The 27,210-nt window shown below is 47.5% G+C and overlaps 1 protein-coding gene across 34 annotated transcripts in view; it reads right to left on the reverse strand.

Moving 5' to 3' along the window:
- The window catches only part of LOC109906928 (microtubule-actin cross-linking factor 1), a 284,319-nt gene that overhangs the window by 76,532 nt on the left and 180,577 nt on the right, over positions 1-27,210 (reverse strand). For 32 of the 34 annotated variants that reach the window (XR_004203601.1, XM_031793708.1, XM_031793709.1 and 29 more), the window contains 24 exons: positions 18,629-26,617; positions 18,316-18,471; positions 18,003-18,218; positions 17,556-17,708; positions 17,118-17,414; positions 15,951-16,100; positions 15,438-15,671; positions 15,018-15,182; positions 13,089-13,430; positions 12,615-12,806; positions 12,166-12,339; positions 11,753-11,876; positions 11,283-11,482; positions 10,782-11,099; positions 8,798-8,964; positions 7,070-7,226; positions 6,724-6,835; positions 6,369-6,431; positions 5,698-5,939; positions 5,364-5,493; positions 4,185-4,384; positions 3,445-3,955; positions 2,196-3,196; positions 823-1,323 (listed from right to left, as the gene is read on the reverse strand). Coding sequence is in view for 33 of the 34 variants with exons in the window: in XM_031793708.1 (XP_031649568.1) it covers positions 823-1,323; positions 2,196-3,196; positions 3,445-3,955; positions 4,185-4,384; positions 5,364-5,493; positions 5,698-5,939; positions 6,369-6,431; positions 6,724-6,835; positions 7,070-7,226; positions 8,798-8,964; positions 10,782-11,099; positions 11,283-11,482; positions 11,753-11,876; positions 12,166-12,339; positions 12,615-12,806; positions 13,089-13,430; positions 15,018-15,182; positions 15,438-15,671; positions 15,951-16,100; positions 17,118-17,414; positions 17,556-17,708; positions 18,003-18,218; positions 18,316-18,471; positions 18,629-26,617 (13,794 nt within the window). In the remaining variant the exon portion in view is untranslated. The remainder of the gene's footprint in view (positions 1-822; positions 1,324-2,195; positions 3,197-3,444; positions 3,956-4,184; positions 4,385-5,363; positions 5,494-5,697; positions 5,940-6,368; positions 6,432-6,723; positions 6,836-7,069; positions 7,227-8,797; positions 8,965-10,781; positions 11,100-11,282; positions 11,483-11,752; positions 11,877-12,165; positions 12,340-12,614; positions 12,807-13,088; positions 13,431-15,017; positions 15,183-15,437; positions 15,672-15,950; positions 16,101-17,117; positions 17,415-17,555; positions 17,709-18,002; positions 18,219-18,315; positions 18,472-18,628; positions 26,618-27,210) is intronic. The other 2 variants (XM_031793715.1, XM_031793698.1) reach the window with 2 other exon arrangements.

Consider the following 27,210-nt stretch of genomic DNA (forward strand, 5'->3'; position numbering starts at 1 on the left):
AAGGGAAGGAAAGTAGTGCGACAGCAAAGTTGAAGCTGGTGTTGATTTGTAGAAGAGAGGATGCCACAGTACACACACGTCATGCTGTAGACATAGTCCCAGACAGAGAGAGACAAGAACTCAAAGCATCTGCGCTAGGAGATGAGGCTTAATACACAAAAGTTCAACGACCAAGAAAGGTCAAATACTTTCCCCTCAAAACTCCCACAAGAAATGACTCTTAACTAAAGGCTTTCAAAAAGGATCTGTGTTAGTCAATTGCTAATTTCAATAAGACACACTAATACTTTTACAGGTCAGAGTCAAGCACCAGCTGAGAGGTTCTAACAAAATGGCCACTGTGCAATAACATAAAATGTCAGTTAGAATTCTATGCACAATATTTGCTGAATATAATTCAAACCAAAGAAATAAACTATAGCTTCACAAAACCCATGCAATATTTCCCAAAGGGTGGCTTGTGGCTAGATAATACTGGCGTTGTGGCTAGAAACTTAGATTTCCATTCTCTGAGGAATCACATGAACATTTAGAAGGCTGTTCATCGATGCCGGCACCAAAAACATATGCCAAGCTCTCGCCTCGGAGGCTGTACTACCATAGCTGGCTCTACCAAACTTACAAAGCTCTGAAGAGCACAAGACGATACAAAAATATATTACAATAGGGTAGCCATAGAAAGAGAACTACTTCCAGGCCTGTGTAAAGAGTAAAAATGGCCGCAGGCCCACCCATCACAGAACATTGACGTCCATTCTAGTCATTCCATTTCCATGACAGTAGTTGCACATTCACAACAATAAACATCAAACTCGTTCTTACCTTGAACTCATGCAGCTGCTGCTTGATGGTCTCCACCTCTGTCCCCACCACGCCCTGCGCGTTCAGCCCCTCCTCGGCCCGTCCCAGCAGCCCTTGCAGCTCCGCCACCTTGGCGTAGAACTCTGCCACCTTCTCGGCAGCCACCTCGATCTGTCCCATTCTGGCCTGGCCCCTTTCGGATAGCTTCCCAGCCTGGCGGCTCAGGGCCTCCGTCTCTCTCCTCAGGGCGAGGAGATCGGGAGACGACCCCTCGCGCCGGAGCATGTCGGTGCAGTCGCCTCCGTGACCTTCGAGCTCCGACCTCAACGTGGCCAGGCGAGCTAAGAAGACGTGGACAGCATCTGCCTGCGAGGCAAGCGAGTCGGCGTCGCGCCCCACGGGGCTCAGCGAGTCTAGCTCGTCGTCCAGGTCAGCCAGGTGGGAGAAGAGGTCGCGCACCGAGGACTGGACCTCGCCCACGCCCTGGAGACGGGACTCCAGGGTGGAACAGCACTTTTCAATCTTGAGCGGAGAGGGGAGAGAGAGAGAGGTGGGAAGGAAGGGAGATAGAGTTAATAATGTGGCATGGTGCCTTGCTGATGTAACGATGTGATATAAATACAGGGACAAATACAATTAACTAGGATACATGAGTCAGCATTTTATCTCGGTTTTGATGACTCACTTTTTGTCTCATTAGCAAGAGAGTTAAGAGACATTTATCTAATCAATAATGGTCAAATGTAATATCTCCTTACCATGCATCTGATGAAATACCGTATCGATTTGTAAGTGAAACCAGTCTGTAAGTAACTTTATGTGGCACATTTGGTAACTATTACATATCAATATACAGTACAATGCTCTTGACTCGTTGGTTTACATTTCAGTATGGTGATTAGATGGCCTGAAGCGTTCGAGCTGTACAATGACCATACAAGATCACTGGAACTCCTCAGTCAGCTAAAAAAGACGTTCTGTTCTCTTTCAACTCTCACACACACACTCTGACACCCTCGCACACAATGACCCTTGCTAAAATTGGCTCCTCCTTTGTATCAATCACACTCCAGGGTGATGTGTTACAATGCTCATAAATAGCTTTCTTTCCTTGTCTTCCTTTCCTCATTTGTCCACTAATGTAATTGTAAAGGATATGTCAAATTGATCCAACAACACCAAACAAATGGTTTCAAAAGAGAAAAGGCTGTTGAGTATTGTGACACCTCCATTTTATTTTAGTTTCATATTTTTGAAAACGACACTTCTTTTTTGGGACATTCTCCTATTGAACAGAATGCTGGCCTCCATCTTTCATCGGCGTGTCTATGAAATATGTATACTGTTTATACATGAAATACACTGGATACTAAATTCCTCACAGGTCTTCTCACCTTTTCGCTGACGTCTCCAAACTCTCTGTCCGTGTCTCGGGCCTGCTGCTCCAGCCTCTGTCCTCCCTCTCCTCCTCCGCCGCCCCCTGCTGTGTGGGGTGCGTCCTGCACCAGCCCCTGGGCCAGATCCCTCAGGTAGGCCACCTGTGGCTGCAGCGACTGCAGCGTCTCTTGCTGGCTCCTCAGCCGCTCCAGGCTCTTGTTGCTGCACGCCTGTGGGCCCAGCGCCTCCTGCACCTCGATCTGATGCCGCGCTGCCTCCAGCCTCCTCTCTACCGCCTGCCGCCCGTCCTCAAACTCTTTAAGTCGACCCGCTAGCTCTTCCAGTTGGGAAACACGGTTTTGGAGGTTTTCTGCCAGCCCGTCGACTCTACGGTTTAGTTGGGCTTTTTCGTCGCGTACGTCTTCCTCTCCGACGCGGCAGTGTTCCAGGAGTTGGTCGGCCGCAATGTTTAAAGCCTCCAGGAGGGGGCGTCGGCGCTCTAGATCCAACCCCAGCTGTCTGGCCTTCTGCAAAGCCTCATCCAGGGCCGCAGGGTCTAGTGAGAGCTGGACGTCAGCTTCCCGCTCCTCGCACTCCACCACCCAGGGTGTGAGCTCGGCGCGGTGCTGCTGATAACTCTCGGCCTTGGTCAGGGCGGATTTCAGCCGGTTCTGGCGTTCCGTGATGCACTGGTTGAGCTCATCCCAGTCCTGGCGTAAGGCGGTAAGCCGGGACAGTAAGGCTGATCGTTCTTCACCGCCGGCGGGTAGCGAGGCGAGCAGGGAGGCCCCCTCGGCCTGGATGAGCTCGTAGGGGCCACGTTGGCTGGCCACCCCGCGATGAAGCTCGTCTTGCTGGGCAAGCAGGGTCCGGATAGCCTCGGGCTGGCAGGGGAGGGAGTCGGCGGTAGAGTCTCTTTGACCACTCTGGTTATCCAGCCAGCTCCGCAGCTCCTCGAACATCTGCTGGAACTGCTGGGTGCTGGAGAGAGCGGCTTGGAGCTGGGATAGACCGTCCGCTGTGGGAAAGAGAGAGGACAGAGGATTTGAATGCTATTCATTTACAGATGTTTTGATGAAGAACATTCAACCTAAGCCTGAGAGAGGTGAGAGCGCTGGATTAAAAACCTTGACAACTAGCCACAATGAGACCAAATCCCACCCAAAAACAGACCCTTCCCCTTCACATACAAATACTACTGAAGCCAACAGAGATTCATACAAACAGAATTAAGATGAACACCATAGACAAGACAGAATGACTCACCAGCCCTCTCCTCCAGACTCCTCAGCGGGCCACTCACGCTCTCCAGCCTCTTCTTCAGCTCGTCTCTCAGGTAAGGTTCAACCACGATGGCACTCAGCTCGCCGCACAGCTTCTCTGCCTCGCCCAGCTCCTCTCTCCTCTGCTCCAGCTCAGAGCGGATCTCGCCTGTCTCCTGCAGACGCCGTTTCAGGGCCTCGGGCTGGGCACTGAGCGAGGCTTGGCCGTCCAGCCGCTCCCCTAGCGCCCCAACGTTGACCGAGAGGTTCTTCAGCAGGGCCTGGTATCGCTCGCTGGTGCCCTGAGCCTGGCCGATGTGCCCGGAGCGCCGGGACAGACGTTGAGTGAGGTCGTCCCACTGCTGCGAGATGGAGCCCAGCTCCGACCGGACCTCCGCTAGGTCCTTGGCATCCTGCGGGGAGGAGTCGCCACCAGACGGTGAAAGGATGCCCTCGGCCGCCTGGGTGAGTTGGTCGAACTGGGGCCGGCGGGTGTCAAACTCACGCAGCATGAACTGTGGAGGACGGAGGGAAGGGAAAGAAGGGGGGGGTCAGAACATCATCCATCAGCGAGGAATCAATTCTACATTTTGGCTAGTGCAATTGATCAGTAATTCATCAGAATGCGGTTGGTATTGGTTTATGCAGATTCAAGAACAGGATTGGCAAGTTGTGAACAATCTATTGTGACATTCGTATTCATTATTTTGCATGTGTTCAACACAGTTAACATCCTCCATGTACCTGCACTTGTTGATTCTGGGTGTTCAACATGTTGGGGTCGATGCTCAGGGGTCCCAGCACACTCATCATCAGCTCCTTCTCTTTGAGCCACGGCCCCAACTGACTGGCTGCTGTGGCAAAGCTGCCCAGCCTATCAGCACAGGTCTCCAGTTCCACCTGCCTCTGTACCGCCGCCTCATTGGCCTTTGCCCAGCGGGAGTCTTAAGTAAATAGGAAGTGAACGTTGGAGTGAAAAACAATAGCAACTATTGCTTATACATATATAAGAAAAATGACACTAACAAACTAGTGGAGGACCATAACAACAGTGAACCTGATGGGTTCCATGAGTGACATTCCCAAAGCTGAAAAACCACAATAGAAACAGTATGAAGGACAATTTTTATCACAGTGGAGACCAATTATTTTGACTTGCTCATACACGCACTCACACACACACACACCTCCTGTATATAGCTCCATTCTTGTGCATTTTACTCCTCGAGTTACCATATCATTTGTATTATTATCATCTTTCAACTATGCATCACTGGGAAGGGTTCGTAAGCAAGCATTTGGCGGTAGAGTCGACGCCAGTTGTATTCGGCACACGTGTCAAATGACATTTTGATTTGACACACACGGCGCTGAGAAATAAGCTATTTTTCTCTTTCCTCATGACTCATGCACTGGGCATCCAGCAGAGAGAGTGAGTCTTGGATCCACACGGCTTTGAAATAAAGCCCTGTGTGAAATGTGTGGCGAAAGGAGCTCTGCCGTGTTCCTACCTTACATATCACAGGGCTATAATCAAGTCAGGGGAAAAATATCAAGTATTTGAAGGTGATGTTAACGACATCCCAGTCACATGCTGCCTAATATTGATCTTAACCAAATCACGTGTTCTTTACCTTTCAAGCTGTGAAAAGCTCTAATAACCCTTACTGACGCAAATCATTACATCTCAAATAACTACTATATTAGCCTGTCTTCCCACAGCGTTGATTTTCTTATCCTCTGAAATGCACCTCGCTTAGTCAAACCTCAAAATTGCTAATTTTTGGGGGATTCAGGGCCAAGTCCTGTGTAGATGCCCATGCAAAGGACATAGGCCTGCTGGTTCCTCATGTTAAAATGTGTCCGTTACCCCATAACTATTCAAAATGTCTGACCCTATTCATCCATTCCAGTACCACTCACCGATCTCCTTCATTTGTTGTCTCCAGGTGTCTGCCTCTGGGGAGTCTGGGTTGTCTGCTATCAGCTTCTCCAGGGTGCTCTTCAGCTCCTTCACCTTCCCAGAATGCTCTGCCAGCTCAGACAGTAAGGCCTAAAGTACAGAAGAACAGCTATATCAGTACGTTGGATACAAAAAGACAAGGATAAGCATGTAGAAAGTATGCAATAGAAAGTACCATATGTCAGCTAGGGGGTGATCACACTTTGATTTTCCAATGCAGCATTAATGACCAACAAGCAGAGGCATAATACACCCCCATTTTGACAGTGATTTGACCCGAGTCCAGACACTTACCTTGTTCTCCTGGGCCTGGGCGCGTACCACCTCCGGTTTGGAGGGGGAGGCGGCAGTCTGGCCCAGGTGCAGGCTGTTCTCCCGGTCTCCCAGCCAGCGGCTGAGCTCCTCGGTGCTCTGCCTGGCCTTCTGCCTCAGCTCCAGAGAGGCCTCCTGGCGCGACTGTCGGTCCTTCAGTTCCTCTCCCAGCTCCTCGTAACGACCGTTCACTTCCGCCACCGCAACCTGCAGCTCTGTCAGGTCTGAGAGAGAGAGAGAGAGAGAGAGAGAGAGAAGGATTTATCGATCATATTCAATCCAATTTGATTTGTATAGTGTCTTCCATTTCACAGTCGTAAAAGCAGAGTTGACAGTGGCAAGAAAAAGTCTTGAAAGGGTTTACACTGAAGTTAATTGGTTAAAACTTTCCAGGGCAACAGAATATTAGTGAGAACAAACGTTTTCAACGGTGTTAGACACTGCAGTAGCACATACAAGAAGCTTACAGACAGAAGACAGACACACACAGACAGAAAACATATATAATGAGCATTTTTTTGGGGGGGGGGTGAGCAAGTAGATTGTAAATCAAGATGTGACGTCCACAAGTAGTAAGCGCTGGAGAGCATCTCGTATGAGGAAGGAGGCCAAAGACGATTGGTTTCCGGAGAAGGGAGTGAGGGTGAGCTCACCTTTGCATGTGTGAATGCCATTGACACTGCTGGGGCTTCCTGCACCATTGACCTGGGGAACACCTGGGAGAGGGACACACTGCACTCAGACAACAGACACCAACACACGTTCATGGACAGTACAATAGAAGACACTGCTAAGCATATAAACACTCTCAGCCTCTGGCTTTCACACACCCAGTTTAGCATGGATACGGGCTACATCTAGAACGCGTGTTCACGTTACACACACTGATAGCATAGACCTCAACACACACACACACACAAAACATACTCACAAACAGAGCTTGGATGAACTTGGACATGCAGGTAGCTGGGGACACACACATAGACAGTTGTTTCCCATTCCCCTTACCTGTCTTGGTCTGGGGGGCTGTGATGTTTATGATAAGGGTCTCCAGTTCTGATCCAGTCTTGTTCAGCTCCAGAACCCGAACCCCTTGGGCCTCCCAGTCACTCAGCAAGTCCTTAGTAAAGAAATGTTTGAACGTTATTAATGGCCTTACATAATTCCTCAATTAATAATCACATGGAAATATCATTCTGAATCACTATCATGCTTTGGAACGTATTCATCAATACACTTCGAAATCTATCAATACCTTAGAATGAGTCAATTGTGTTTCAGTGATTGATTATACTGTTTTTTGCAAGAGTGTGATCAAACCATGTAGCAATTTTTTTTAAAGACACACACACACCTTGAGCTGCTGCACTCTCCTCTGCAGGGCCTCTGTGTTGACGTTGGGCTCTTTGAGAGGCAGCTGCTCCTGTGTTGTCTGGAGCCACCTGAGGAGGGAGCTAGAGAGAGACCGGAACTGGCCCAACTGATGCTCACAACTCTGGATGGCATTGTACCTGGAGCGGGAAGGAGACAGAGATGAAGAGGAGACAGAGAGACAGAGAGACAGAGAGACAGAGAGAGACAGAGAGACAGAGAGAGAGAGAGAGAGAGAGAGAGACAGAGAGAGAGTGACAGAGAGAGAGCGTGAGACAGAGAGAGAGAGACAGAGAGAGACAGAGAGACAGAGAGAGAGAGAGAGAGAGAGAGAGAGAGAAAGAGAGAGAGAAAGAGAGAGAGAAAGAGAGAGAGAAGATTGAACAACAACAACAAAAAAGAGAGAAACCGAGAGATGTAGGGATAGAAATTGAGACATAGAAATAGGAATGAAGAGAGTAGAACAAAAGTAGGAAAAAGAGTAAAAGAAAGAGGGGAAGAGATTATTTTATTTGAATCCCAATATCCTTTCCATATGAAACACACAGCCGCTACACATTAACCATCAAATGCTTCGTGTCACAAAAAGAGAGGGATGCAGTTAAGGACAAACCATTATCTCACCCCATGGCAGCTGCTTTGAAAACTGACTGCAGTGCACACAGACGAAACAACCATTTTAGAACCGTCTTGGTCATTGAAAGCGTGTCATTTACCTGCTGGTCAGTCTGCGAGAGCCCCTTTTTGTATGACCGATAAATGGACACTGAACTGTGCCCACTATAATCCCAGGCTTATTCTTAGTAGCCGCCGACCACATTCACTCCTGTGCCATCATCTAACACTGTCCACCCACACACACCACTGTTGGCAACACACAGCTTTCAAAGGGGTCAGGGCTACTGTTAAGACACATCCTGCACAGGCCTAATCCCTCTATACATGTATAAGCCGCTATGGGAGCTTTTGCTAGACGAACAGACAGTCCAATGGTATCCATTAGAGGCCCTGACATAGAAATAGAAACACTAGATGGGACATTGCCAGTCATTCCATTTCTATGAGGCCAGACTCCCTTGTGGCAGGCTAAGGCTCTACTGGCGGTACAAACCAGGGCGACATGGCAACTGGTGCTGCCATACAGAAAGGACTCAGCCTATCAACTAATTAGGAGTGTATTCAAAGTGGGGGGTTGTTTCTGCTTGTCCAGTCAGATTAAGATTTGTGAAAATCTGGCTTGTCCTGCTCTGTGTATGAATTTGTAAGGCATTAGTGTGAAGAGAAATGTCATGTGTCATATTTCAGACTGTAATGGTGGCAGTAATGTGATAGTGTATCAAATGAACAAAGAATATATATAAAGCCCTTTCAAAAAGTGCTTTACAGATACGCAGCCTAAATCCCCAAGGTGCAAGCAAAGCAGAAGTCTTTGTGTTTTATCTAGCCATCTCCCTCTAGTGGGATTGGTGCTGCACTACAAGCCTAGGTGCACCTAGAGACCTCCCTTCGATTTTGGATTCGTCTCGGCTTTGTGTATTATTCTAAGGCAGTGCTTACCCATTGTGCACAGGGTCAATATTATACTTTTTTTTTTTTTTAAATCGGTTATGGTTCCTTGCATTTTTTTGCAGGGCTGTTGTACAGTGAACTGCAATGCCTTGCATTGATTCTAGAATGGTTTTGGCTCCGTTTATTCTAAGGCAGTGCATACCTTTCATTGATGTTGGATTCCAGTCGGGCGAACTCATCGGACACCTCTCTGACATTGTCCAGTAGGGTCTGTGTGCTGGTCAGGGCCTTGGCTTGGCTCAGGTCTGTCCCCAGCTGGCAGAAGGACTTCAGGTGACCTGCCTCCTGCTCCTGCTCCGCTCTCACCCCCTGTAAGTAGTAAGGCAGATACAGATATGATATCTGAAGGTAGCAAATCCTCCCTGAAATCTCTTACAGCATAGTCCCTTGTGCCATCTTCCACTTCTCTGTTCAAACAGACATCTTAACATTTCTATCATCCTCTCACCTCTATGGTCTGCGACACTGATTTCTATGGTTCTGCAAGACTATCCTCCTCTCATCCTACATTAAATAACTATGGTCTCCCCGACTGATCTATGGTCTAACTGATGTCTATAGTTCTGGAATTCTGCTATCTACAGTGGGTATCATAAGTATCTCCCCCTTGAATATCTTCACATTTTATTGTGTTACAAAGTGGGATAAAAATTGATTTCATTTAAAAAAAAATTGTCAATGATCTACACAAAATACTCTTGTAGTGGAAGATTTTATAAAGATAAAAAATAAAAAAATAAAAAACACTAATATACCTTGATTAGACAAGTATTCACCCCTGAGTCAATACATGTTAAAAACACTTATTGGCAGCGATTACAGTTGTGTCTCTTGGGAAAGTCTCTAAGAGCATTGTGCACAAATGGATTGTGCAATATTTGCCCATTATTATTTTCTAAATTTTTCAAGCTCTGCCAAGGTGTTGGGGAACATAGACAGCAATTTCAAAAGTCTTGCCATAGATGTTCAAGCAGATTGAAATCAAAACTGTAACTTGGCAACTCAGGAACATTCACTGACTTCTTGCTAAGTAGCTCGAGTGTAGATTTGGCCTTGTGTTGTAGGTTATTGTCCTGCTGAAAGGTGAAATCCTCTCCCAGTGTCTGGTGGAAAGCAGGTTTTCCTCTAGGATGTGCTACTCAGTGATGTATTGTGTTTGCTCTAAACATAAGGGTTTGCATATTCCAAAAAGTCTATTCCTTTGCCATGTGTGTTTTTGCAGTATTACCTAGTGCCTTGTTGCATACAGGATGCATGTTCTGGAATTGTGGTATTCTGTAGATTTTCTCTCTTCTACTTTGACATTAAGGAGTATTTTGTGTAAATTTAATGACCCCCACCAAAAAAATCTATTCAACTATTTAAAATCACACTTTGTAAAATAACAAAAATGTGAGTATCATAATTATTTTCTCTAAGTTTCTTCAGTTATTTTAAATATGTTTGTGCAGTAATAACTATAATTTCCATGTTAACAAATTGCAAATGAATCTTTCATGAGATTTAAAAAAAATGCGGATCTATACCAATTTCTTTTCAATTGTACAGATAGACCAATCTTTTAAAAGTGCTTTTTTGTTGTTGAGTACTTTCATAACTACCGTGACATAGAAACTCTTATTTTCTACAGCGCAGGGGATAAAAATAACAATTTACTGCCTATGCATCATTATATAATCATTGTTTAATATCTGTGTTTGGCTAATGTACTACATATTTTACTTTCTCAACTCTATGGTTCTGGAACACTGATATCTATCATCCCGCCCCTCGCCTCTATGGTTCTGGACAACTGATATCTATCATCCCGCCCCTCGCCTCTACGGTTCTGGACAACTGATATCTATCATCCCGCCCCTCGTCTCTATGGTTCTGGAACACTGATATCTATCATCCTGCCCCTCAACTCTATGATTCTGGAACACTGATATCTATCATCCCGCCCCTCGTCTCTATGGTTCTGGAACACTGATATCTATCATCCCGCCCCTCGTCTCTATGGTTCTGGAACACTGATATCTATCATCCTGCCCCTCACCTCTATGGTTCTGGAACACTGATATCTATCATCCCGCCCCTCGCCTCTATGGTTCTGGAACACTGATATCTATCATCCTGCCCCTCACCTCTATGGTCTGTCTGTAGTCCTCCACACTGCGGTCAGGCTGTCCCACAGGGCTCAGAGCTCTCAGGCAGGTCTGAGTGAAACCCTGCAGGTCTGCACTCAGTCTCTCATAGTTCTCCAGCTTGGGCAGGAGCCCCCGGAGCTCAGCCTCCCTCTCGGCCTGCTTGGCCTGTGCCGCGGCGTAGCTCTGGGTCAGGCTCTCTAGTGATGCCTGGAGCCCGGAGGCCGTGGAGGCGTCAGAGCTCTGGAGCAGTTTGGAGACAGAGTCGCAGGTGGCCTCCACACTTCCCTGTCTGGATAACAGCTCCTGGCGTAGTTTCTGGAACAGAGGGGAAGTGGGTTAAAAGAAGCTCATTTAACACAACTGCAAAGTGGACAGTGGAGGTGTGTATTAGATGTGAAGGGGGAAAAAAAGTGTTCAAAGGAGATACATTTAGAAAAGAAACAGTACCATAGCTGCAGACTGTTCCATAGTAGACTCCCTGTATTTCTACTATGGTACCTGATTCTGTGTGAGGGCGTCCTGGACAGCCTGGGCGGTAGGTTGGACGGGCCCGGGGGTCAGCAGCAGGCCGTCCAGCCAGGCTAGCAGACCCTTCAGCCCCTCCTGGACACTGACCGACTGGGCTACGGACGTCTGGAGCTGCTCAGCCCGCTCCGACACGGACCGAGACAGAGAGCTGAACCTCTTCTCCAGACCATCTGGCTCAGAGAGAGGAAGGGGGAGAGGAGAGAGTGTCGGTGTGGTTACTTTTCCCCATTACGATGTGTTTCGGTGGATGGCTATAAAGACGTCGACAGAGACGGGGGTTTTAGGGATAGTAAGTGGTCATTACTGGAGAGCCACTGCATGGTCTCGGAGGATATGGAGGAATGGAGGATATTCATCGATATGGGGGAGTGTATGAGATATAAAACAATATGGAAGGTTATGAACGGCAGAACATTAGACATTGTTGTGAGCTAGCGTACCTGCAGTGCTGGTGATCTCAGCAGCTCTGAGAGTGGGGGACTCCCGTGCGTCGGCCAGCTCTCTACCTGACCTCCTCACCTTCTCCAACTGGACTGACCTCTCCGCCAGCTCATCCTGCAACAGCTGACCAGAACACAGGGAGAAGGGGGGGGGGGAAATGTTGAGGTGCGGGGAATAGAAAACAACAGAGTGTTCCATCCCCTCTTCACAAAGAGGTCGCAATTGTAAATGAGAACTTGTTCTCAACTTGCCTACCTGGTTAAATAAAGGTAAAATAAAATAAATAAATAAATAAAAAGAGCGAGATGCCGATAATGTCTCCGCTTTCAGTCACATGTACATACTGTATTAAATAATTCAGCCTATTTCCATACCCCATCCACCGGCGGTATTTCTATGCTCTCTCTCTCACCTGTACGGCCCGCAGTGTGTTCTGTAGTGTCTGTGTGTCCGTCTCGCCACTGGGTCCGGCTATACTCTGGTTCTGTTCCTGGGTGCTGAGCCAGGTGTGGAGCGACACAGCCTCGTCCTGGTACTGCTGGCAGCGCTCCAACAGACCCGACAGACGCCCGCCCAGATCTGACGACTGGAGAGGGAAGACAGGGGGAGATGAAGATGAAGATGAACAGGTCACCATCTCTACTATGGAAGTAGGTCAACGTCCAATATCTCTACAGCCCACTTATGGTTATCGATTGTTTGTTAGGTATGTAAAAAATATATGTAAACTAATGAACAAGGCTTATATTTCAAAGGGATCTTTAACTTAACTGACTAAGGCACGTCTTTCATCACAATCCCGTCCCTTTTGGATATACCTCTACTGTGCATTGGTACACAATATATATATATGAGACCCACCTTGGTGTGCAGTGCGGTGTAGCGGTGGTTGGCGTCCTGTAGCTTGCCCGTGACCAGCTGCTTGGTCTCCTCCAGGGCTGGGTCAGACCCTCCTAGCTTCTCCAGAGCCCCCTGGACAGAGTCCAGCACCTTCTGACCAGAGATGGACACAAAGCGCAGGTCTGCCTTGTGGCAGATCACATCCTCCGCCAGCTGGAAGACAACAGGTTCCAGGTCAGTTCGATACAGTCAAGAATGTGTTCAGTTACAACGTTTGAAAGAGTAGACTTAGCATCTTGAGTATCATGACTGTGTGTATACAGCTGACAGTAGGAGTGAATATTGCTACCAACTGCCAATATAAACCCTGAACTATTGTTACAGTAAGCCTATATGCTTGCATCTCGCTCATGTAAATCATCTCTCTATGGCTATGCAATGTAGCTTTTCTCTAACCCACACTAGTATAGGAAAAGCCAAAATAACAACATATACCTTCCTGTGCTCTTCCAGTCTCCCCTTCAGGCCCTGTGCGTCAGTCTCTCCTTCCCCCAGGGAACCCAGCTCCCCCTCACTCTGTTCCAGCCAGGTCCCCAGGCCTCCGTGCTCCTGGAGGAACTTGGCCAGTTCGTCCTTAAGGGCCTCCGAGCGCCTCAACCTCTCCTGGCAGGCCCGCAGCTTCTCCTGGTGTTGGGTCTGGAGCTGGTCAAGCTGGTCCCGCAGACGGCGTTTCTCCTCGGCTGGCACTGCCGAGTCGGGCTGGTCCAGGAGGGAGCGAGCGTTCTGGGACACCTGCATCAGTTGGGCCTGCTGTGCCTGGAGCTGCTGGAGCTCTGCCTGTAGAGGGGTCAAAGGTCATATGGTCACAGTGAGCATTAGTGAGGGTTCATCTCAATAAACTTAACAGGCTTTGTACAGACAGTGGCAAGTCAAATTCAAGGACTTTCAAGTACTTTTTCTATAACTTTTTTCTAAACTATATTTATTTTCAAGGACCATCACATTTGTAATAATTAATATCATGCAATTGTTTCTAGTCGCCACAAGATGGTAATATAACGCCACAACCACATTAGAAAAAAATATATTTTATCACTATTTTACAAGTTCTACTCAATACTTTGTTTCATTACTTATTTAGTATATACAGCCCTGTTCGCAATGCCAAAGTGACGCATTTTCTGCACCTTACATAGTGTGGGTTGGTTGGGTCCAGTGACGTAGTGGTAAAAAAACGTGGATAAACTACACTAAACAAACATATAAAAAAGCAACATGTAAAGTTGTTTCATTAGCCAAAATAAAATATCACAGAAATGTTCCATGTGCACACGCACTCCAGCAGGTACATTTCACTGGTCATCCCCAAAGCCAACACCTGCTTTGGCCGCCTTTCCTTCCAGTTATCTGCTGCCAATGATTGGAACGAATTGCAAAAATCCTTGAAGCTGGAGACTTATATCTCCCTCTCTAACTTTAAGCATCAGCTGTCAGAGCAGCTTACTGATCACTGTACCTGTACACAGCCCATCTGTAAATAGCACACCCAACTACCTCATCCCCATATTATTACTTACCCTCTTGCTCTTTTGCACCGCAGTATCTCTACTTGCACATCATCATCTGCACATCTATCACTCCAGGGTTAATGCTAAATTGTAATTATTTCGCCTCTGTGGCCTATTTATTGCCTTACCTCCCTAACCTTAGGCCCTGTGCATCAGTCTCTCCTTCCCCCAGGGAACCCAGCTCCCCCTCACTCTGTTCCAGCCAGGTCCCCAGGCCTACATTTGTTCACACTGTACATAGATTTTTTTATTGTGTTATTGACTGTACGTTTGTTTGTGTAACTCTGTTGTTGTTTTTGTCGAACTGCTTTGCTTTATCTTGGGCAGGTCGCAGTTGTAAATGAGAACTTGTTCTCAACTGGCCTATATGGTTAAATAGAAAAATAATTTTAAAAAGGCAGGATTGAATCTACATTTGCCCAGCATTTTAACCATCGATGTGATGTTTGGCGGTGCCTAATCAGTTCTGTACCTGCCTGGCTGAGTGGCAGTGTGGGTGGAATGAGCGATTAATATAAATATATTTGATCAATATCGGTTCTCCTCTCGTTTAACTTAAAGTACTTTTCAAGTACCAATCTGAGAAAATGTCAAGTTATTCTAGTACTTGAATTTCAGGTACCTCAAGCACCTTGTGCAGACCCTGCCTTAACTGGAAAGGAGATTAGGAGAGGAAGCTACCTTTGTTTATTGGGAATCACGCTGACTACCATTCAATAACCTGTGCCAAGCACCTAAAAAGGCACTTTTAGAAACCTTTTCTGCAGTAGTATGTTTCATTCCAAACACATTTAACTGTATACCACAACAACAAGAACAAAATGACTTTCGTAAATAAACAAGGAGAATGTCTAACCTGGAGCATGTCGCTGTGTGATTGGAGACCTCCCTCTGGCGATGTGGAGGAGGACGAGGAGAGGTGGTCAGTAACGGTCATCCCAGGCTGGTTGAGTGAGGAGAGCTCCTCTAGCAGCGAGTCGATCTGGCCCCGAGTCTCCTGCAGCTCCTCTACTGCCTTCGCCTATAAGGGAAGAAAACACAGGGGAAACATTAGAACAAGACCAAAACAGCACAGATCAGGACGAGTGTATTTTTCTACCAATGAAAATGCAGTCAGTGAATGAAAGGCCCTTCACCACAATTGACACAGAAACACAAAGGGAAGAGCTTTTCCTCTGGGTTAATTGCCACACTGTAGCCATTTCCATAGCATTTTCTCAGCAATCAAAACAGTATCCGTAAAGATACAAATTAAACAAATCGCTGAAACCCTTACCCTCTGTGTGTTCTGTTGGACGGTGGTGCTGATGGCCGTGTCTAGCTGGACCAGGGAGGACTGGGCCGTGTCGGTCAGTGCACTGTACTGCTCCTTCATACGGGACAGTGCCCCCTGGAGGTTGGCCTTCTCCTCTGGACTCAGGCTGTCACCGTGCTCCGCCAGGAACTCCTCCACCGAGCGGATGGTCTCCGCCACGCCCTCGCCTCTGGTCAGCAAGTCCTTCTGTACTTCCTGGGGGAGGGAGAGAGAGAGAGAGCGATGGTCAGATATAGAGGGGTTACAGGTAGTGTAGCATATTTCTCTGGAGCAGAGTATACACAATTGGGTAGAGAAAGGAGAACACTTTAAGACGCTCCGACAGTTTTAATGTCGTCTAGTTCCTAGAACTGTGGATCCTCAGAGACCTAGCATGGTTGAAACCTGGCTACATTACAGGTCTGGGAGCAACTAAACAACATGTGGGTTTCTCTCCTTACTTGAGACATGGAGGTGAAAATCTGAATTTCTCACCTTTAACTCTCTCTGTTTCTGCTGCAGCACATTCACGTCACCTGACTCGGCTCCCGCTCTTTGATTGGCCAGCATGCTGGCCGCTCCAGCCAACCACATCGTAAGGCCTTCCAATTTCTGTGAGCATTCTGCCTTCTGCTGCTGCACCACCTGAGAGCCACATATGAAGGTCGAAAGAGAGATGGATGGATGGAAAAGGAGAAATGCAAAGCAAAAAGAAAGTGTGAGAAAAGTAATATAGCCCGTTTTTGCTAATAAACAGTGGCCAGTCCATAACAATGAATCAGACCCCTAATGTCATTTCCCACTCAGCTAAGCAGAAGCACACGAAAACCAGATCTTTTTTTTTTTACACTTCTCTTCACCAGCCAGTCACACTTCCGTTAAGTGCACACTTCCTTGTTTCTAAACCAGTTTAATGTCATCTGAGCACACTTTGCCAGACTTTGAGCAGGATGTGTCCAGATTCACACACAGACAGACAGATTCAGATATAGAAACAGCAGCATCATCAACAGGTCAGTCAAGCCAAAACAACGATACACAAAGACAATCAAACAAATGGTGTCCTGGTATGCTATTTGTTCCTTTCTCCCCGTATCGTACAACAAGGGGGGAGAGGAAAAAAGGAACGCGCTCAAGACACAGCAAGGCTTCTCTGACTGAAATCTCTCTAGCCTTCTCCGTCGAGGTGCAAGCGCATTTCCTTCTGTGGCAATCTGGAAGAGCAAGGCAGACATGTTAATTCACACCGGTGTTATACAGGGACACATGCAGAGGACAAAACACGTTTGACATAGAAGCCTGTTGTGGTGCGAGTCGTAACATCAATCACCATACTGGTGTAAATGACAAACCCCATTTAGACGTATGGGTGGTTGTGATAGTGAGCTTGCAGATATGGTAAACAAGACAATTACTTTTGAAGTTAGTACAGAATATTTGCCTTGACGGATATTATTAATAAGATGTATTTGGGTTTGCCAGTTACAAAAAATATGTGATAAAAGTGAGAATTTAGTGATAGAGAGCATAACCACAAAAGTCATATGGTAAAGTATGCTGTTACTGATGATTGAATGTATTTGAAAATGTATTTGTGAGTATTTTAAACGTGCATTCCACCACTCCAATGGGACTGTGCAACAAAGCCAGCGGTTTGCCAACCTCTCTCTCCCTTGCACTCTCTCTCGCTCTTTCTCTCTCCTTCTCCTCTTCTTCTTTTTCTTTGCGCCTGTGCTGCCTCTCCTCCTCCATCTCTCTCTGGGCGGCGAGGGCGTCGGCCTTGGCGTGGGCTTGGCCGGCCGCTCGGTGGAAGCCCCTCTGGAGCTGTTGTAGCTGCCCCAGGAGGTGCCTGCTCTGTTCGGGAGCCAGGTCCTGAGCCCGCTCCGAGATGAACACCTGGATGTCAAAGGCCACCGTGTTGACGTCATTGGAGCGGGCCGAGAGAGACGACTGCAACTCCTGAGGGAGAAAGAAGAAAGTAGAGAATGAACTGAGGAACAGCTGGACTTGAATCCGAACAAAGGTCAGTAATTGGACACTTGAAAGTGCACAAGAAGAGGGTACAATATAAAACTTGAAGTATGGGGTGAGTGTGCTAACCTTGCACAGCTGGAGCCGTTGTGTGAGCTGAGCAGGAGTCTCGCCCTGGGTTTGTCCATCCATTCCTGTTATTTGTGCCTCAGTCTCCTTCAGCCAGAAGAGAATATCCTCGACTCGCCCTCCAAGTGACTTCTGTTCTCCAGTCAATGCCTCCTGAGAGAGAGAAACAAACCGCACTGATTAGCAAAGGGTGACAATAATGGATTAAACACCAAAAACACACAGGTTTCATATATCAATCTACTATACCAGGGGTATTCAACTCTTACCCTAAGAGGTCCGGAACCTGCTGGTTTTCTGTTCTACCTGATAATTAATTGCACACACCTGGTGTCCCAGGTCTAAATAAATCCTTGATTAGAGGGGAACAATGTAAAAATGCAGTGGAACTGGCTTTGAGGTCCAGAGTTGAGTTTGAGGGCACTATACTATTCTATGTACCATTACCGTATATGCGTCTCTGTGTGCGTGCAGCCCCTGCAGGATGTTTTCAGAGACCCCTCTGGCAGCCTTGTAACCTCGAGCTAAGCTTCGGCCATCCTTCTCCAAGGCCAATAGTAGCTGAGGTGGGACTTCCTGTGGGCGGGGCTCCAGCAGCTGCCCAGCAGCATCCACTGCCTTGTTGACCTGGGGTTCTAAATCCCGAAGTTCCAGATCCAAGGTCTGAGATAATAGAACATTTAGTCAAATTTGAAACCTAAGATTTCAATTGTGGTAACATCCTAGATCATACATTTTCAACAGGTACCAAATATCTTACATCTGTTTGTTTGATGATGTCATCAAGAGCAATGAGGCTGCGACCAATCGACTGTTGCTGCTGCTGCTTGACGCGGACCTCGATGTGTCTCACCATAGAGAGCAGAGCCACAATTTGCTGGTCACGTTCCAGGCATTCCTGGCGGAGCAACGAGGACTAATGGAAAGGGAATGTCACATGAGTATCAGTATGAATGGCATTTTTCCAATAAACAGAAAAATGTACAGCTTATTATTGGGTTACACATTACAGATAATGCATGAACAAGTAGAGACAATTTGCATTTCACCTACTAAATGTATCGATTGCTTACCTTTCCCTTCTTAGCTGGGCTTTTCTCTTTTGTTATCTCCAATGCTTGGATTTCTCCATCCTCCTTCCAGCTGTCAGTTGTCTCAGAATCAGGTACATCTGTTGTATCAGATTCAACAATCTCATCAGACCGTGGGGTCTCAACAGACCAGGACCGTCCTGATTCTGTGGACTCAAGGTACTTTTCCTCTTTAGATTCATTTTCAGTGGGACTGTCGAGTTTCTGCTCCTTCTGTTGTTTCTTCTTCTTCTTCTTCATTTTGCCAGTGGTTTTAGCCGGCTGGGTCGCAGGTGCCACAGAGGCCTTGACCAGATGGGCGCCCGACATGGATACAAGGGCTTCAGGAGAGGCATCCACAATGTCAACACGATGGGCGTCTGGGTGGACATCTTTCTCAGGTGTACCGATCCTAAATTGTTCAATTTCTTTGCCACGCGGATCAGTTTCTCTCCCCAAAGAAATGGCCTCCTCAGTTTTCTCCTCCAGATGTACATCAACTTGGTATGGTGCAGTGGTGTGGGTCGATCTTTGTTGATTGGTGTCAACTCCACTAGGACTCTTAGTAAAGGCAGCCATTTTGTTCATCTCGTCACCCCTTGCCACCCTTGTTACATCACTGTCTGATTGACCGTCTTGCTGCTTCTCAGTCTTCTGCTCATCCCCAGAGACTGAGCTGTCAACATCAGCCGGTGTTGAATCTGCTCTAATGTGGATGGATGGCTTCTCCTCTGTCGCAGGTTCAACTTTTTCTACCATCTTAGACTTTTTGTTCTTTTTATTTTTCTTTCCCGACTTGGACTCTTTAAGCTGGTCTGGTAGAGATGTATCCTCCTCCTTTCCTTCTTCAATCTGGTCTAACACAACCTTCTCCCCTTCCTCTTCCCTTTTAGACTGGTCTGATCGAACGTTCTCCTCTTTCTCTACTTCTAAAGCCTTCTTCACTTCCTCTGCTGCTACAGTTACTGTAGAATGGTCAGGTGCAACGTTCTCCTCTTTCTCTACTTCTAAAGCCTTCTTCACTTCCTCTGCTGCTACAGTTACTGTAGAATGGTCAGGTGCAACTTTCTCCTCTTTCTCTACTTCTAAAGCCTTCTTCACTTCCTCTGCTGTTACAGTTACTGCAGAATGGTCAGGTGCAACTTTCTCCTCTTTCTCTACTTCTAAAGCCTTCTTCACTTCCTCTGCTGCTACAGTTACTGTAGAATGGTCAGGTGCAACTTTCTCCTCTTTCTCTACTTCTAAAGCCTTCTTCACTTCCTCTGCTGCTACAGTTACTGTAGAATGGTCAGGTGCAACTTTCTCCTCTTTCTCTACTTCTAAAGCCTTCTTCACTTCCTCTGCTGCTACAGTTACTGTAAAATGGTCAGGTGCAACTTTCTCCTCTTTCTCTACTTCTAAGGCCTTCTTCACTTCCTCTGCTGATACAGTTACTGTAAAATGGTCAGGCGCAACTTTCTCCTCTTTCACTACTTCTAAAGCCTTCTTCACTTCCTCTGCTGCTACAGTTACTGTAGAATGGTCAGGCGCAACTTTCTCCTCTTTCTCTACTTCTAAAGCCTTCTTCACTTCCTCTGCTGATACAGTTACTGTAAAATGGTCAGGCGCAACTTTCTCCTCTTTCTCTACTTCTAAAGCCTTCAATTCCTCTGCTGCTACAGTTACTGTAGAATGGTCAGGCGCAACATTCTCCTCTTTCTCTACTTCTAAGGCCTTCTTCACTTCCTCTGCTGCTACAGTTACTGTAGAATGGTCAGGTGCAACTTTCTCTACTTCTAAAGCCTTCAATTCCTCTGCTGCTACAGTTACTGTAGAATGGTCAGGCGCAACTTTCTCCTCTTTCTCTACTTCTAAGGCCTTCTTCACTTCCTCTGCTGCTACAGTTACTGCAGAATGGTCAGGTGCAACTTTCTCCTCTTTCTCTACTTCTAAGGCCTTCTTCACTTCCTCTGCTGCTACAGTTACTGTAGAATGGTCAGGCGCAACTTTCTCCTCTTTCTCTACTTCTAAGGCCTTCTTCACTTCCTCTGCTGCTACAGTTACTGCAGAATGGTCAGGTGCAACATTCTCCTCTTTCTCTACTTCTAAGGCCTTCTTCACTTCCTCTGCTGCTACAGTTACTGCAGAATGGTCAGGTGCAACTTTCTCCTCTTTCTCTACTTCTAAGGCCTTCTTCACTTCCTCTGCTGCTACAGTTACTGCAGAATGGTCAGGTGCAACTTTCTCCTCTTTCTCTACTTCTAAGGCCTTCTTCACTTCCTCTGCTGCTACAGTTACTGTAGAATGGTCAGGTGCAACTTTCTCCTCTTTCTCTACTTCTAAAGCCTTCTTCACTTCCTCTGCTGCTACAGTTACTGTAGAATGGTCAGGTGCAACTTTCTCCTCTTTCTCTACTTCTAAAGCCTTCTTCACTTCCTCTGCTGCTACAGTTACTGTAGAATGGTCAGGTGCAACTTTCTCCTCTTTCTCTACTTCTAAAGCCTTCTTCACTTCCTCTGCTGCTACAGTTACTGTAGAATGGTCAGGTGCAACTTTCTCCTCTTTCTCTACTTCTAAAGCCTTCTTCACTTCCTCTGCTGCTACAGTTACTGTAGAATGGTCAGGCGCAACTTTCTCCTCTTTCTCTACTTCTAAAGCCTTCCTCACTTCCTCTGCTGCTACAGTTACTGTAGAATGGTCAGGCGCAACTTTCTCCCTTTCTCCTTCTCCCTTCTTGTCAATTTCCTTGCCCTCCCTCTCTTCTGGTGAAACCTCAGGAGGACTCCCCACAGTCTTAACCTCCTCTTCGGACGTCACCAAACTCTCTCTCTTCCCCACTACCTGACGCAGTGCCACTAGCTTCTCTGCAGCTTGCTTCTCACTAACACCACGCCCCAACACCTTCCTCAGAATGCTCTCTTTTGCCTTCAGTAAAAGGGCCTCTTTATCATTGGCTACTGGGGTGGTTTTCAGAGTGAATTCCACCTCTTTCCTATCCTTATGCTCCTGCTGTCCAGTCTGTTGAGAAACTGTCTCCGCCCCATCTGGATCACTCTTTTCCACAATCTGCTCCACCTCCCACTTTTGCTCATCCTTGTGGACGGATGATCTCTCCTCTGTCGCTGGTTCAACCTTTTCTGCTCCTATGGGTATCTTAGACTTTTTGTCTAAGCTTTCGAGAAGAGCCCTCGTTAGTGCCACTTTAGAATCGGCTTGATCGCAGATGGATGGTATCTCTTCTGTCACAGGTTCAACCTTCTCTGATGCTTTAGATATCTTGGATGTTTTGTTCTTCTCTACCCGTCTTTGAACCAAGAAGACCTTGTTCTCCGTACCCTCTCTCTCTACCTCGGGAGCATCTTCTATGGCTCCTGGTGGAACTGTAGAACCTTCCCTTACTTTGCCAATACCCTTTGGATCGCCGAACCTCTCAACAGTCTGTACCTTAGCACCTTTGAGTGCAGATTGAACATCTTGCACAGGTGACTCCTCTTTCTCCTGTAGGGTAACATAACCTCCAGTGGACCCAGCACCTGTGTCCTTACAATTATGACCTTTACCCTCTGAATGTGCATTCTGGTCTTTGTTTTCCGTTTTCTGTTTATCAGCTTTTTCTGAGGTATCGACCTCCTTTCCTTTTCCTTTCTTCTTATTCTTCCTCTTCTTTTTGCTCTTACCTTCGGCCTCCTTAGAATTGACCGACACATGTCCAAGATCATCACGCTCTCTGGCCTCAATCTTTGTATCCTGCTCAACCTCCATTCTACCATGCTCCACCACTCTCTCAGTACTGTCTTCTACCACATGTGTCTTCCCTTCATCTCTCTCAACTAGGGTAGACATGTCTATGCTGCCCTCTTGATCTCTACCTTCTCTGCCAATGGCCACTGTCGAATCCATCCGTGGTTCTTTGCCCAAAGCAGACTGCCCCTGCAACATGATTGAACTTCTTTCACCCACTGATCTAGACACATTTTTGTTATCTTTTTCTGGTGTTCCAACAGTAACATCTTGCGGCGTCTCCATTTCCAGAAGGGCCTGCTGAAGCCTTTTCTCTGCAAAGTTTGTAAACGGAGCCAACAAATTGATTGACTGGTTTGACTCAATTTCCGATGACTTCCCGGTTATTGAGGCCTGTTCCTCTTCCATCTCGTCTTCAATGTAAACAGAGCCATGGTGTTGCATTGCTCCTGACTGCGTGAATGTTGCAGCTTCTAGAGTCTTCGCAATGTCCTCCGCGATCATCAAAATGCTGTACCTTTTTTCCGCCTCTTCTGGATGCGGGGTTGGAGATATCACTTCAGAGGTTTCGATAATTATTGGTTTGGTTCGGTTTGGCTGTCTGGTTTGGCTGTCTGGACTGGATATTGATAATGTGTCTGCAGGACTATAGGTCCCACTTGAAGAGGCAACGGGTGTTGAACTATCCTCATCGTCACATTCTACTTCCGTGGAGCCCAAGTTGTCCTGGAGCTCTGCAGCCATTTCTCTGGATATAAGCCCATCTTTGACAGCTTTCTTCAGGCTTGAGACTCTCTGCCCAGTGGAAGGGTCAAGCAAGCCCCCTTTCAGAACCTGGTTGGTGGCAATGAGCCTGGCCATATGTTCTCCCACCAGCCCTTTCTTAGAGGCTTTAGGCAGAGGGAGCCTAGCTCCATTGGAAATATCAATAATCCCTCCAGTGTCTGCCTGGCTTTGCAACATTCTGAGTGCTGGGACTGGATCAACTTGTTGAGATGCAATTGCTTTAGCTAGGTTCAGGATTTCACCTGTTTGCTTATCCTGGATTCCCTTGAAAGGCTTCACTTCCAAGAAGCGCTTTCCACTCTTAATGTCAATCTTGCCTTGGTTTACAAGGTCTGAGTAAGGCACAATTTGGGCACTTTGTGGATCCAAAATACCTTCTGTTACACCTGGAGAAACCATTGCTTTCTTGGCAATGCTCTCATTTAGCAGACCATCAGAGACAGCCTCTGTCAATGTAAGTCTACACTTTAAATCGGGGTCCAAAATGGCACCTGTGGATGCCTGGAGGAGGGCAGCATCTGGGTTTGAAGAGAGGGCTACCTCCCCCTGACATGCCCGCTCTAACTCCCACAGTTTTGGGGATATGGCACAGTCTACCAGACCTCGCTGCAAAGCATCAGAAATTGACAGTCTAACTCCAGAGTTGTGGTGCACGATGCCACCCTCCGCCACTTGCTGGGACAAGGCTTGATAGACTTCCTCCTGGCCAAGCAAACCTCTTTCAAGGGCCTGCTTTAGGGGAACAGGTGACTTAGTTTTGGGATCTACAACCCCATTCATTTGCAGCTGCAACGTTGCTTTGGTGAGTGATGCATCTGGGTCTGAGACTTTTCCACGGCATGACTTCTCCAATGCAAATAGCTTATCTCTTTGGTCCTCCTCTATCAGCCCAAGTTTGGCTGCCAGGGTAACAGACACTTTTTTGTCTCTTCGCAGGTCAACCACTCCCCCTGAGACCACCTGGGCCTCCAGGAGCCGAGCAGCTGTGTTGGAGTCTATCAGGCCTGCCTGAGCAGCATCCTTCAGGGAACAAATCTTCCCCTTCTCGACATCCACTACCCCTGCCAGGGTCTTCTCTGATTTCAGCACACGCCACATCAGGTCTTCGTCAAGCAGACCCTCCTGCATCACATCCTCCATGCTCAGGGATTCGCACGCGCTGACATCCAGGAAACCTCCGAAAAGTCCTGCCTTGGCCATCAGCTTGACTGCAGTGTGTCCAGGGAGGACCCCCTGAGCCACGGCTTCATCTGGGAGAAGCCGTTGCCCTCCTTCAGTCAGTAGACCCCCTTGCTGAAGCTCCGAGGCCAACCTTTCCAGCTCAACATCCTCCTCAATCTTCACCACTGCTGCCTCTAATCCCATAACCTGGGGCAGGGTCTTCTCTGTGACCCTCTGAGTATCCTTCACAGCATACTTAACTTCAACACTCACAGGCACACTCTCCTTTTCATCTGCCTCTGATAGGGAGATATCAGGTTCTTTGAAATATTGGGTTGGCATCAAAGTCTCTGGCTTTACCGGTGTCGAGTACATTTCTAACGCTTCCACAAGTGGACTGTCAACATCTTCCACGAGTGAGTCCTCCTCCTTCGCCTTCCTGTGACCACTCTCTCTTGCGCCCTCTGATTCCATCGCTACCAGCCCATCTTCATACGAGTCTGTCATTTGCGTTTCCAGTAGTCCAGCTGAGGGCGGGGCACTTTCAAAACTAACCATTTCATCCTTTTCGCCTTTTACTTCTCTATGTACACCTCCATCTACCTCCTCACTTATTCGCATGGTTGAGTCAAGGTCTACCTGTCCCATCTCCTTTATTCCAGTTTGATTAGCCTGCAATGTGTCAGGTGTACCATCCCATCCTTGATTATCAGCGTCTTCTACCATCTTTCTGGGATAAGTATATTTTTCAGGCAAGCTGAATATTGCACTCTTTTCTTGGACCTTTCCAACTTCCCTTGTCTGCGGAGTATCCGGCAAACATACATCTGCCGCCACTTCCATACACTCCTGTCTTTCTGTAGTCAAACTCAACCCTTCCTCAACCACTCCAGGTATAGGATCCACATTGATCAGACCAGCAGCAGCCTTGACAAGTTCCACCAGCTCAGGCTCGAGCAGCACTAAGCGCTGGCCAGAATGGGCATCCACATAGCTGTGGGTCATTACATGGAAAAGCAGGCGGTGATGTGCCTGCTCCTCAGGGGCCATTTTCTCCAGGAATGAGGGGTCACAGTTGAGCCCTGGGGAAGAGGACGGAGGATGGGATGTGCCAGTGGAGCCCCAGATTAGGCGATTCAGTTTTGGGGAACCTGACTGGTTCATATTGTGTAGCACATCTGGGATCTGAATCTCCTTCAGAATCTCAGCCACTTTGGGTTCAAGGACCTCCTTAGCCTGATTCAGGGACACAACCTTGGGGGTTTCCGGAAGGTAGAGGGCGCCTATCGCATGGCGTTGTCTCAGGATGTTCCAAGCTAGTTCTCCCGAGATTACCCCTTGTTGTAGAGCCTCTGCAATGGGCAGCAGCTCCCCTGACTCAGGCCAGAGCATCCCTATAAAAGCCCAGAGGGACTCGAGCACCAGAAGGGCCAAATGAGGTGAGAGCAGGTCCGTCTGGATGGCTTCCTCCACCCCTAGGCGATCCCCAGTTACAGGGTCTAGTATCCCACCACTCTGCAGCTGGCGGGTCAGCATGGCACAGGCCAGGTCCTGGTCCATCAGATTGTGACGCACAGCATCGTTCACAGTCAGAAGATGCCCAGAACGGGGGTCAGAGATGCCACCAGCAAACAGCTGGGCCTCCAGTAATCTCACTGCTACTTGCCTGTCAATCAGTCCCTCTTGGACGGCACGGAAGATCCCGACCTTCCTGCCAGATCGGAGACAGACTGTTCCTCCTGGCTGCTGTTTCACTGGCAGCAGATACAAGCCGGTGTCATCGCTGAGGACGCAGCGCTGCCGCAGTTCAGACAGATTCAGTTTATCGGCTGTGTTGGGGTCAATAAGCTCCCGCCGATTGACCCGTGACCCGAGCTTGGTGTAGACCCTTGGGGTCAGCAGGCCCATCTCTCCAGCACTATTCAAGGTTAGTCTACCTTCTCCTAAATCCCTCAGGCCTCCTGTGTTTATCTGCAGCTCCAGGATACGCAGCCCCACCTCCTCTTTGATAAGGCCCGCCTCCATGGCTGCAGCCACTGGGAGGAGCTGGCCCTCCAATTGTTCTGTCTGGTCGACAAGATGCAAGGCACTCTCTAGCTCTGATAGGGATTGGCTGATGCGACTATCAATCAGGCCACAGTTGAGGCCCTCTTCCAGTGATAGGCTCACAGGGGAGTCAGGCTGAAACAACCCGCCCACGGTGAGCTGGGCCTCCAACAAGACATGGCAGGTGTCCAGGTCTATGAGGCCACGCTGTGCAGCTTGGAAGACTGGGACGGTTTCCATGGTGCCCAGGTCAATAACTCCGCCAATGGCAGATTGGCTCTGAAGATAGAGAAACAAATAAAGTGAATATTTGAGCTTCCTTTTACCGACATACTTTGTTTAACAGTCTGATGAGTACTTTGTTGAGGAACCCACAGCCCATAAGTATCCAGAAAGAAACAAATAACCCTTCACCCAAGAGCCATAATAATTACTTCGACATAATAATGGCGACAAAAGCATATTTCAATAGCTACAATATGATATAGCATGCATCTTTTATTTATTTTTTATAAATGTGTATATTCCCACAGTTTCTCTTTCGTCATGGCACAAGAACACTTACCTCTGTTCGACAAAGCACTAAGCATGCTACATAGCGAACACAAATGCAGAAAAACCAATATGCTACGCAACCTCCAAAAAGGAAGGTAAGGAAAACAAGAAAGAAAGGAGAGAAAGACAGATGAAAGAAAAGAAGATCTAGCTCGAGGAGGCAGGTCAGATCGGAAGCGAGAGAAAGCGAGCACGACTTACCGAAACGGGGCCGTCGGTCCCGTGGTGGACACATTAACAGGCCCGAGGGCTCGGCAGATTGAGGAGCGACAGGTGAGAAGCTCGGTATTAGGATTCTGCATGCCACACTCAGTTCT

Source organism: Oncorhynchus kisutch, linkage group LG17 (assembly GCF_002021735.2).
Source record: "Oncorhynchus kisutch isolate 150728-3 linkage group LG17, Okis_V2, whole genome shotgun sequence".
In the NCBI taxonomy this organism is placed as follows: domain Eukaryota; kingdom Metazoa; phylum Chordata; class Actinopteri; order Salmoniformes; family Salmonidae; genus Oncorhynchus; species Oncorhynchus kisutch.